Source organism: Heterodontus francisci, chromosome 2 (assembly GCF_036365525.1).
Source record: "Heterodontus francisci isolate sHetFra1 chromosome 2, sHetFra1.hap1, whole genome shotgun sequence".
Lineage (NCBI taxonomy): Eukaryota > Metazoa > Chordata > Chondrichthyes > Heterodontiformes > Heterodontidae > Heterodontus > Heterodontus francisci.
This window is the reverse complement of record NC_090372.1, coordinates 54,448,522-54,461,263: the sequence shown is the minus strand read 5'-3', so window position 1 is coordinate 54,461,263 and position 12,742 is coordinate 54,448,522. Positions and strand designations below refer to the sequence as shown.

At 46.8% G+C, this 12,742-nt stretch overlaps 1 protein-coding gene across 1 annotated transcript in view; it reads right to left on the bottom strand.

Annotated features, from left to right (window-relative positions):
- The window catches only part of myo10 (myosin X), a 613,607-nt gene that overhangs the window by 217,746 nt on the left and 383,119 nt on the right, over positions 1-12,742 (bottom strand). The window contains exons 16-17 of the mRNA XM_068058429.1: positions 7,810-7,878; positions 7,563-7,645 (exon numbers count right to left, since the gene is read on the bottom strand). Coding sequence (XP_067914530.1) covers positions 7,563-7,645; positions 7,810-7,878 — 152 coding nt within the window. The remainder of the gene's footprint in view (positions 1-7,562; positions 7,646-7,809; positions 7,879-12,742) is intronic.

The following is a 12,742-nucleotide window of genomic DNA, read 5'->3' as shown; positions in this document are numbered from 1 at the left end:
GAACAGTGACCGAAAGTAGCTGGGATGAAAGGAGCGAGAGCACAGTGAGAGTTTAACCAATGATTGGGAGATGCTGGGATAAGAGGAGCGAGAGCAGGAACTGTGACTGAGAGCAGGAGGAATAAAAGGAGCAAGAGTACAGCGAGAGCAGGAACAGTGACTGAGGGTGGCTGGGATAAAAGGAGAGAGAGCACAGCCATGTGCCATGTACGAACTCCAGGGTGCTTCTCACATCCTGGCCAACCACATGTGCAGTACCTGTCATCAGCTAGAGGAGCTCAAGCTCCGGGTTTCGGAACTTGAACAGCAGCTGGTGTCACTGCAGTACATCCACAAGGCTGAGAGCTACATGCAGCTTCAGGCGGTGGTCATCTTGCAGTACACAGGCAGAGAGGGAATGGGTGACTGCCAGACAGACAAGGAAGACCAGGCAGGTCGTGCAAGAGTTCCCTGGTTGCATCTTGCTCTCTAACTGGCATTCAGTTCTGTTGATTCTCCTAGGGAGTACAGTTAGAGCCAAGCCTATAGCACCCTCAAAATCATGAGTTGTCTGGACAGAGTAGATAGGGAATGCTTTCCTTCATCGGACGGGGTATTGAGTACAAGAGTTGGCAGGTCATGTTCCAGTTGTATAGGACTTTGGTTCGGCCACATTTGGAATACTGCGTGCAGTTCTGGTCGCCACATTACCAAAAGGATGTGGATGCTTTGGAGAGGGTGCAGAGGAAGTTCACCAGGATGTTGCCTGGTATGGAGGGCGCTAGCTATGAAGAGAGGTTGAGTAGATTAGGATTATTTTCATTAGAAAGGCGGAGGTTGAGGGGGGACCTGATTGAGGTGTACAAAATCATGAGAGGTATAGACAGGGTGGATAGCAAGAAGCTTTTTCCCAGAGTGGGGGATTCAAATACTAGGGGTCACGAGTTCAAAGTGAGAGGGGAGAAGTTTAGGGGGGATATGCGTGGAAAGGTCTTTACGCAGAGGGTGGTGGGTGCCTGGAACGCGTTGCCAGCGGAGGTGGTAGATGCGAACACGATAGCGTCTTTTAAGATGTATCTAGACAGATACATGAATGGGCAGGAAGCAAAGAGATACAGACCCTTAGAAAATAGGCGACATGTTTAGGTCGAGGATCTGGATCGGCGCAGGCTTGGAGGGCCGAAGGGCCTGTTCCTGTGCTGTAATTTTCTTTGTTCTTTTCTTTTGGAAAAACTGTTCCCATTAGTGGTAGGATTGCAAACAAGAGAGCACAGATTTAAGACAGTTGGCAAAAGAAGCAATGCTGACCTGAGGAAAAACCTTTTCGCGTAGCAAGTGGTTAGGACCTGGATTGCACCACTTGACAGTCTGGTGGAGGCAGGTTCAATTGAGGCATTCAAGAGGGAATTAGATTGTTACCTGAAAAGGAAGAATATGTCGCACTACGGGGAAAGGTGGGGGAACGGCACTAGATAAATTTCACTTTCGAAGAGCTAGCGCAGAGATGACGGGCTGAATGGTCTCTGGAGGAAGATTGGGAATGCAATAATGATAGGGGATTCAATAGTCAGGAGTTTCTGCAGCTGCAGACATGAATCCAGGATGGTATGTTGCCTCCCTTATATCAGGGTCCAAGATGTCACCGAGTGGCTGCAGAACATTCCGAAGGGGGGAGGATGAACAGCCAGAGATTGTGGTCCATATTGGTAACAACGACATGGGTACAAAGAGGTATGAGGTCCCGCCAGTAGATTTTAGGGAGATAGGTAGGAAATAATAAGGACCTCAAAGGTAGTAATCTTCAGATTGCTCCTGGTGCCACGTGCTAGTGGGTTCAGAAATAAGGGGACAGAGAAGGTGAATGCATAGCTGGAGAGATGATGCAAAAGGGAGGGCTTTAGATTCCTGGCCTATTAGAACCAGTTCTGGGGAAGGTGGGATCTGTGCAGGCCAGACGGTTTGCACCTCAACAGAGCAAGGTCCACACAGGGAGATTCACTAGTGCTGTTGTGGAGGGTGTCAACAAATTTAGCAGGAGGATGGGAACCAAGAGGTGCCATTAAAAAGGAGAAACAAGGTGCACAAAGGATTGGGAGATGCAGATAGGACTGGAGTAAGAAATAGTTCAGTGGATTGATGAAGGGAGGGCAGTGGATGTTATCTCTATGGACTTTAGTAAAGCCTTTGACAAGGTCCCGCATGGCAGACTGGTACAAAAGGTGAAGTCACACGGGATCAGAGGTGAGCTGGAAAGATGGATACAGAACTGGCTCAGTCATAGAAGACAGAGGGTATCAGTGGATGGTGTTTTTCTGAATGGGGGAATGTGACTAGTGGTGCTCCGCAGGGATCAGTGCTGGGACCTTTGCTGTTTGTAGTATATATAAATGATTTGGAGGAAAATGTAGCTGGTCTGATTAGTAAGTTTGCGGACGACACAAAGGTTGGTGGAGTTGTGGATAATGATGAGGATTGTATGAGGATACAGCAGGATATAGATCGGTTGGAGACTTGGGCGGAGAAATGGCAGATGGAGTTTAATCCGGACAAATCTGAGGTAATGCATTTTGGAAGGTCAATGCAGGTGGGAAGTATACAGTAAATGGCAGAACCCTTAGGAGTATTGACAGGAAGAGAGATCTGGGCGTACAGGTCCACAGGTCACTGAAAGTGGCAAAGCAGGTGGATAAGGTAGTCAAGAAGGCATATGGCATGCTTGCCTTCATTGGTCGGGGCATAGAGTATAAAAATTGGCAAGTCATGTTGCAGCTGTACAGAACCTTAGTTAGGCCACACTTAGAATATTGCGTGCAATTCTGGTCGCCACACTACCAGAAGGACGTGGAGGCTTTGGAGAGGGTACAGAGGAGGTTTGCCAGGATGTTGCCTGGTCTGGAGGGCATTAGCTATGAGGAGAGGTTGGAAAAACTCGGATTGTTTTCACTGGAATGATGGAGGTGGAGGGGCGACATGATAGAGGTTTACAAAGTTATGAACGGCATGGACAGAGTGGATGGTCAGAAGCTTTTTCCCAGGGTGGAAGCGTCAGTTACTAGGGGACATAGGTTTAAGGTGCGAGGGGCAAAGTTTAGAGGGGATGTGCGAGGCAAGTTTTTTTTTTTTTACAGAGGGTGGTGAGTGCCTGGAACTTGCTGCCAGGGGAGGTGGTGGAAGCAGATACGATAGCGACGTTTAAGAGACATCTTGACAAATACATGAATAGGAAGGGAATAGAGGGATATGGGCCCCGGAAGTGCAGAAGGTGTTAGTTTAGGCAGGCATCAAGATCGGCGCAGGCTTGCAGGGCCGAATGGCCTGTTCCTGTGCTGTGCTGTACTGTTCTTTGTTCTTTATCTTGAAGCTGAGTTATGGTCACTGGTCCCAAAGTGCTCCCCCACTGATACATCAACCAACTGCCCAGCCTCATTTCCTAAGAAGAGGATACTTGCAGCTTCCTACATTAATGAGTCGCTGGCATAGGCCACTGAGACCAGCAGTGCCTTATCTCTCTCTCTCTTTTGTCCTTGCAGGAAGAAAGGGTTCATAATGCCCGAGAAAGGTGCTGACAAGAGGAGGAGTGCCCCATCTACACATCGTCACTGCCATTTAGAAGGGAGCCATGGAGGTCACCAGGGTGGCCCCGAGGAGCAGGTTGGGGAGGCGAGATGGGAATTCCTGAAAATATATTGCTATCTGTAGATGAAGGGGTGCAGTGCACTCCTCCCCATCCAACAGCATGTCAAAGACTCAGCTACATTGGGAGGCCTCAGCACTGCAAAAACATCTGCTTTCCAAGGCTAGTTCTCATGATCTCTTCTTGTGTCTCCCACCGGTTCTGACATGGAGGGAGAAGGACAGAGTCCTGTGATGGCACCAGGGCAAGTGCTGGAAGCAGAGGCATATCAGAGCAAGCACCATTACATCATACAAACGCAGGTTCTGCCAGCACAGATTGGTGAGTTCTTGCATGCGATCAGATAGGGTGGCACTGGGTGAACAGCATGGTACTAGTGAGCAGGAGGTGGTGAGAGAGGCAGAAGCAGCTATGGGCAGTTCCCCCTTGGAGGATGCAGGACAGACACAGCCATAAAGGCCTGCTTGGGTCTGCAAATAAAACCTGACCTGAGCCCGACAGAACCGCATCTGGCCCAAGCCCGACCTGGCCCGAGTCCTTTCATTTTTTCCCAGGCCCAACCTGACCACCGGAATGTTCAGTTAACCTAGCTTCCGTTTTTTCACTTTTTAAGCTTGTGCTGATAAGCAACAAAAACTGGAACTGGACTTGAAAGGTTGTTTAAAAACTACATTAAGATTGGAGTCAAGTACCGGAGGTGGTGATAGAGTGTGTCTGACCCAGCCCAAATGCCAGACCCGGAACAGCGGTCCAACCCAACCCGAACCCGACACGTCATTGGGTCCCGTTGGGTTCGGGTAGCCATGCTCTACACAGCCTTGCGCAGCTGTGCGCAGATGCAGGGCTTCGGGAATTAGAAGAAATGGGTATCTTCTAGATCAGCAACAGATGAGTTCCCACATGTCAGAATTCCCTGAGACAGTGCAAGGTCATGGGCTGAGAATGGAGGAGTCCATCCAGCTTGTGCATCCCCACAGTGGCTCAAGGCTTTGAGTGCATGAGCACCTCCACTGAGAGAGTGGTCAATCTCATGGAGAGCCCTTTGTGGCAACACTCGGAGTGGATGCAGGAGCAGTGCACTGACATGCACAGAATGCATGCAACGCTCTGTAGCATTGACGGCACAGATATGTTGCGTCTCAGTTGCTGCTCCCCTTCAGCTATCCGGAGCACCATCCACGGGCAGAGGCAGTCGCCAAAGACGTTATGGGTGCCACAACTGATTGAGGACCATCAATGCAGCAGGGACCTGTGACAGAAGCTGCCCCGGCAGTGACGCCAGTGCAGCAGCCTCTGGAGGTGCTCCCACTGGCACCTCCACGATGAGAACAACTGCCACTTGCATCTCAGCCGCAAGCAGACACAAGCGAGCAGGCTGCCTCCACCTCATTCAAGGCCACAAGAGAAGCACCATGTAGAAGTGGCTGACAGTGGAGGCGACCATGTCTGGCAGAGCTATGCATGGTTCACTGGGGTTTCTTTCACCTGTAAATGTGTACTTGTTTCTTATTTGACACCATGTAAATATTTTCACATGATGCCAAACCTTTAATGGTGACACTGGAAAAGAGGGAAGAGGTGGTAAAGGGAAGTAAGGGTCCATGAAGCGGACATGAAAGCAATGGAAAGACCTGAATCATTCATTGGTACTAAGAGTTCAAATACTCCAGGCTTAATCTTCAAAGAAAGTGTTCTCAAAGGCAGCCCAAAGTAAATTCCAGACCTGGATTAGAAGTGCTCAACTGAAATGTGCCTGGATCAGATGATCCCTGACGTTGATGGCATCCTGAGGAGACCCTCGAGTCCTGCGCCTGACCCGGCCACCGACCTGTGCAGCCGGGGCTCCTCTGTGTTCTGTATCTTCTGAGTCCTCTTCCAAGTCCTGCTGCTCCTCTTCTTCTGATAAACTTTGTCATTCCAAGGCCTCATCCTCTTCAAGATTCACACCTTTTTGAAGGACCATGTTATGGAGAGCACAGTAGACCGCCACAACACAGGAGACCCTTACAGGAGTGTACTCCGCCAACTGACCAGTCAAGCATATCTTCAGAAGCCCAATGGTGGTCCTTGTGCAGCATCTCTGAGACTCTGTCTTGGGTTCATGTAAAGGGGTGAATAGCCGTCACTTCAAGAGATAACCTTTGTCCCCTAGAATTCATCTGCAGAGTTTGGGGAGTAGAATGAAGAGCTGCAGCACCCTGAACTGTCGAAGGATGAAGGAATCATGCAGCTGCCAGGAAAGCAAGCGCACACATGCAGGAAGCTCTTGTTGTGGTTGTAGACTAGTTGAATGTTGAGGGAATGGAAGCCCTTCCTGTTGATGGATCTCACTGGCCTATCACTCGGCGCCTTGGTGGCCACATGGGTGTAATTGATGACACCCTGCACCTGCGAGAATCCAGTGATGGCAGCGAAACCCACTGTTCTTTGTGCCAGGGAGGCCCCATTTCTCTGGAATTGAATGTACAGCCCAGCTCTTACAAATAGGGCATCAGTGACCTGCGAGATGCAATGTTGTGCAGCTGTTCATGAGACGCCACCAAAGTCCTCAGTTGATCTTTGGAAGCAGCTAGAGGTGAAGAAGCTCAAGACCACAGTGACTCTGACAGCAGGGCATGGAAGGCAGTGCTGTGAGGTGAGAGGGCTTCCATAACGAGGGCACAAATCGCAGTGACCATCTGCCTGGATAGGCGCAATCTCCTGCAGCACTGGTTCTCTGACATATCCAGGTAACTCCATTTTTGGTGATAGATCCTATGCTGAGGTTATCGCCTCCGTTGCCTTCTTGTCCCTCATCCCCCTCCACTGCCCTCCTTATGTTCTGATGAGATATGTACAAGATTCTGAGGGTGCTTGACAGGGTAGACATTGAGAGGTTGTTTCCTCTGGCTGGAGAATCTAGAACATGTGGGGCACAGCCTCAGGATAAGGGTTCAATCATTTAGGACAGCGATGAGGAGAAATTTCTTCACTCAAAGGGCTGCGAATCTTAGGAATCGTTCAAGGCGGCAAGGCAGGTTGAGAAAGTGGTTTAAAAAGCATATGGGATCCTGGGCTTTACATATCGTGGCATAGAATACAATGAGTCTTTAGAAAACACTGGTTTGGCCATAACTGGAGCACTGTGCCCAATTCTGGGAACTGCACTTTCGGAAGGATGAGTGCCTTAGAGAGAGTGCAGAAAAGATTTACAAGAATGGTTCCAGGGATGAGGAACTTCAATTATGTGGATAGATTGGAGAATCTGGGGTTGTTTTCCTTACAGCAGAGAATGTTGAGAGGAGATTTGATAACGGTGTTCAAAAGACAGAGTAGATAGAGAGAAATTGTTCCCATTGGTGGAAGCACCTAGAACCAGAGGGCACAGGTTTACGGCAATTGGTAAAAGAAGCAAAGTCAACATGATGAAAAACTTTTTACGCAGTGAGTGGTTATGATCCAGCATTCAACTGCCTGAAAGACTGGTGCAGGAAGATTCAGTCATGGCTTTCAAAAGGGAATTAGATAAGTACTTGAAAGGAAAAAAATTGCAGGGCTACAGGGAAAGGGTGGGAAAGTGGAATTAGTTGGATTGCTCTTGCAAAGAGCCGCAGAGACTTGACAGGTCGAATGGCCTCCTGTGCTGCAATGATTCGAACTGCATCCAAGAAATTGAATGAAAATGAGTCTGTCCATAAGCAAACTATCTCACTGTGGTTTCATTAAACCAAAAGATTAAAACTATTTTAGAATATAACTGCAGTGAAAACAATTTCTGCTTGTGTAGAAATGAATGGAGAAAAAAATCCAATACATGGTTTGGGATTACTCTTATCTTACATTCTTTCCATGTTCCTGTCCTCCCCTCCCCCACACTTCACCAAAAAAATCCCATACATGGTTTAGGTTTACTCCCTCCCCATAACCCCACCAAAAAAGTCAACAGTAAAATATATTTGATTCAAAGTACCTGCTTTCGCGTAACAAGTTTAGTACATCATGCCTGAATGTGTTTCTGTTCTTCTCTAGAATCCCCTTTACATGATATAAAACCTTAGGAAAAAATACAGTCTGTTTATAACTGAGAAGGAAGAGGACAATTGATAGAACAAAGCTGTTAAGAGATTTGTGAAGCTTTCCTCAGTCAATTACTAATCGTCACATGAAAACTGCTGTTGAAAACAAGATGAAAATTTGATGTGATACAGCATAAATACCTCTCCAGCATAGTGTTTCACTCCAAAATAATGGTCAATGACTCTGGGCTTCACATAAAAGGGATTGTTCTAGGAAAAAAAAGTGCAACATTGATTAAGTTACTGATGGAATTAAGTAGTCCAATTAAATATTGGGAAGACAAAAGCAATTGTTTGTGGTCCCCGCTCCAAACACTGTTCCCAAGCGACCGACTCCATCCAACTCCTTGGCAACTGTCTGAGACTAGACCACTGTTGGCAATTTTGGTGTCATATTTGAACCAAAGATGAGCTTCTGACTACATATCCACACCATCACTAAGGCCACCTATTTCTATGTCTGTAACATCTCCTGACTTCGCCCTGCCTCAGTTCATGAGCTGCTTAAACCCTCATCCAAACCTTTGTTTCCTCTAGACTTAACTATTCCATCATACACCTGGCTGGTCTCCCATATTCTACCCTCCGTAAACGTGAAACTCTGCTGCCCGTATCCTTACTTGCACCAAGTCCCGTCCCCCTATCACCCCTGTGCTTGATGACCTACATTGGCTCCCAGTCAAGCAATGCCTTGATCTTCAAATTCTCATCCTTGTTTCAAATCCCTCCATGACCTGACCCCTCCCAGTCTCTGTAAGCTCCAAAACCCCACAAGCCTCCAAAATTTCTGCACTCATCTAATTCCATCCTCTTGAGCATCCCTGATTTTATTTTTTACACCAGTGGTGGCCATGCCTTCAGTTGCCTAGGCCCCAAGCTCGGAATTTCCTCACTGCACCTCTTCACCTTACTTTCCTCCTTTAAAACACTACTTGGAATCTACCTCTTGGACTAAGCTTTTGGTCATCTAACCCAAATGACAAGATTTTCATTCCAGGGTCGAGACCCCAACTCCTGGATAATTTCCGGGTCCCCACCCTGTACTGCATCAGCATGGCTGGCACAACGCAATCTTCAAATGCAAACTAACTTGGGCCGGGGGTGAGTGTGGCACACAATCAGCGGTGCCAGGTTAAGTATGGAGTCGAGAAGCGTCTCCAGATTGCAATGTTGAAAGGCAGATGGCAGCATGTCAGGGCTCGCAGAATGGTGCAGGCAGCAGCTCAGAGGGCTAACAACATTACAGTGCAGACAAATGGCCAAACAGTGAACAGGAAGGTGCTATATTTCAATCAAATTTTATTTGATTTCTTTGAATAATTATCAAACAATGTCCAACCGCATTGCTCCTGATAGCTAATCACTAATTTGCACCAAACCATTCGCTCCTCTCGCTCTCCTCTTTGAAAATGCTCTTCTAGCCCTCCCCAGCACGTCAACAAGCTCCTCAAAGAGCTCCTCACATCACAGATCCACAAATGCAATTTGAGCATATCAAATCAAAATCAACAGATGTACATATCATTTACCTGCTGTAGTGGAACCGGATTCTACAAACCACATTCAGAGATGTGACAGACAGTTCAAACAATATTAATGCAAAAGTTTAAAACTGTAGCTTTTTTTTATTATGCACTTTTTATTTTTATTTAATCTGATGGCTTAATAACAAGGAACCAAACTCCTGATGAATTCTTTAATCAGAAGACAGAACCATAAGATGAAACATATGCGTCCTTCAATTTCCATGGTCCGGCCGGGACTGGCATGGTGGTAGACTTGGCCAAGTGTTGGGGGTGGGAGGGACAAAGTGAGCACAAGTGCAATCTTGAAGTTGCACAAAGGTATTATGGGCAAATTTAATGCCAAGCAACCAGATATATCAGGACACATATTTAGGTACTCTTTTACAAAGGTTCGATTTATTATATGGGCGGCACAGTGGTTAGCACCGCAGCCTCACAGCTCCAGCGACCCGGGTTCAATTCTAGGAACTGCCTGTGTGGAGTTTGCAAATTCTCCCTGTGTCTGCGTGGGTTTTCTCCGGGTGCTCCGGTTTCCTCCCACAGCCAAAAGACTTGCAGGTTGGTAGGTAAATTGGCCATTATAAATTGCCCCTAGTATAGGTAGATGGCAGGGAAATATAGGGACAGGTGGGGATGTGGTAGGAATGTGGGATTAGTGTAGGATTAGTATAAATGGGTGGTTGATGGTCGGCACAGACTCGGTGGGCCGAAGGGCCTGTTTCAGTGCTGTATCTCTAAATTAAACTAAACTATAAATGCAGGTATGCCTTTAAAAGGCTTTATGGTGCAAAACTTCAGCCTGCAAAACAAAAACTACTGCACTGTAAATTACCTGTACAATTCAATACATTTTAAACTTTATATAGGATATAACATCTAAAAGGTAATGCATCATAAATTGATAGTTTCTATCTTTGTAAATTGAGACTTTAAGCTCCTTTGCCTTTTATGCCTGTTTTTAATGGCTTGAATGCCATTGGTCTTCCACCCAAACATCATAAATATCAAAAGGCCTGCTGAAGGCCACCATTTGTATCAGCAATGCATAATCAACAAAAGTTTCAATGAAAATCAGGACTGAATAAATTACATGACTTTACACTTGCCCAGGCTGCATTTCAGGAAAACTCAGCCAAAGCACTAATCATCCAATTTCCCAATCCTTACTCACTGAATTCTGCCAATGGTTGCCATCCAACAATCAGGTAAGCCCCACTCAAAACTAATAGTAGCAAGGTTGTTGCATACGATGCCACTTGGATTTTGACTCATTGCAGTCTAAACAATGGGTTCTAATAAACCACAGATGTTAGTGAACACAAATGGACAACTGACAGAAGTGACAGAAATAATGGGGGCTCTTTCTGGGGTAGGTGGGACCTCTACAAACAGGATGGTCTTCACCTGAACCAGAGGGGTACCAATATCCTGGGGGGGGAGATTTGTTAGTGCTCTTCGGGGGGGTTTAAACTAAATCAGCAAGGGAATGGGAACCTAAATTGTAGTTCCAGTGTACAGGCTGTTGAGAGTAGTGAGGTAGGGGATAAGGTTACAGGGACGCAAGAGGGCACTGGCAAGCAAGAACTTGGTTCAAAGTGTGTCTACTTCAACGCCAGGAGCATCCGGAATAAGGTGGGTGAGCTTGCAGCATGGGTTGGTACCTGGGATCCTGATGTTGTGGCCATTTCAGAGACATGGGTAGAGCAGGGGCAGGAATGGATGTTGCAGGTTCCGGGATTTAGATGTTTCAGTAAGAACAGAGAAGAGGGTAAAAGGGGGGGGGGGGGTGTGGCATTGTTAATCAAGGAAAGTATTACAGCGGCAGAAAGGACGTTTGAGGACTCGTCTACTGAGGTAGTATGGGCCGAGGTTAGAAACAGGAGAGGAGAGGTCACCCTGTTGGGAGTTTTCTATCGACCTCCAAATAGTTCCAGAGATGTAGAGGAAAGGATAGCGAAGATGATTCTCGACAGGAGCGAGAGTAACAGGGTAGTGGTTATGGGGGACTTTAACTTTCCAAATATTGACTGGAAATACTATAGTTCGAGTACTTTAGATGGGTCTGTTTTTGTCCAGTGTGTGCAGGAGGGTTTTCTGACACAGTATGTGGACAGGCCAACCAGGGGCGATGCCACATTGGATTTGGTACTGGGTAATGAACCCGGCCAGGTGTTCGATTTAGATGTAGGTGAGCACTTTGGTGATGGTGATCACAATTCGGTTAGGTTTACCTTAGCGATGGGCAGGGACAGGTATATACCGCAGGGCAAGAATTATAGCTGGGGGAAAGGAAATTATGACGCGATTAGGCAAGATTTAGGATGTGTAGATGGGGAAGGAAACTGCAGGGGATGGGCACAAACGAAATGTGGAGCTTATTCAAGGAGCAGCTACTGCGTGTCCTTGATAAGTATGTACCTGTCAGGCAGGGAGGAAGTTGTCGAGCGAGGGAGCCGTGGTTTACTCAAGAAGTTGAAGCGCTTGTCAAGAGGAAGAAGAAGGCTCATGTTAGGATGAGACGTGAAGGCTCAGTTAGGGCGCTTGAGAGTTACAAGCTAGCCAGGAAGGATCTAAAGGGAGGGCTAAGAAGAGCAAGGAGAGGACACGAGAAGTCATTGGCGGATAGGATCAAAGAAAACCCTAAGGCTTTCTATAGGTATATCAGGAATAAAAGAATGATAAGAGTTAGAACAGGGCCAATCAAGGATAGTAGTGGGAAGTTGTGTGCGGAATCAGAGGAGATAGGGGAAGCGTTAAATGAATATTTTTCGTCAGTATTTACAGTAGAGAAAGAAAATGTTGCCGAGGAGATTACTGAGATACAGCCTACTAGGCTAGATGGGATTGAGATTCACAAGGAGGAGGTGTTAGCAATTTTGGAAAGAGTGAAAATAGATAAGTCCCCTGGGCCAGATGGGATTTATCCTAGGATTCTCTGGGAAGCCAGGGAGGAGATTGCAGAGCCGTTGTTGTTGATCTTTATGTCGTCATTGTCGACAGGAGTAGTGCCGGAGGACTGGAGGATAGCAAATGTTGTCCCCTTGTTCAAGAAGGGGAGTAGAGACAGCCCTGGTAATTATAGACCTGTGAGCCTTACTTCGGTTGTGGGTAAAATGTTGGAAAGTGTTATAAGAGATAGGATTTATAATCATCTTGAAAAGAATAAGTTCATTTGCGATAGTCAGCATGGTTTTGTGAAGGGTAGGGTCGTGCCTCACAAACCTTATTGAGTTTTTTGAGAAGGTGACCAAACAGGTGGATGAGGGTAAAGCCATGGATGTGGTGTATATGGATTTCAGTAAGGCGTTTGATAAGGTTCCCCACGGTAGGCTATTGCAGAAAATACGGAAGTATGGGGTTGAAGGTGATTTAGAGCTTTGGATCAGAAATTGGCTAGCTGAAAGAAGACAGAGGGTGGTGGTTGATGGCAAATGTTCATCCTGGAGTTTAGTTACTAGTGGTGTACCGCAAGGTTCTGTTTTGGGGCCACTGCTGTTTGTCATTTTTATAAATGACCTGGATGAGGGTGTGGAAGGGTGGGTTAGTAA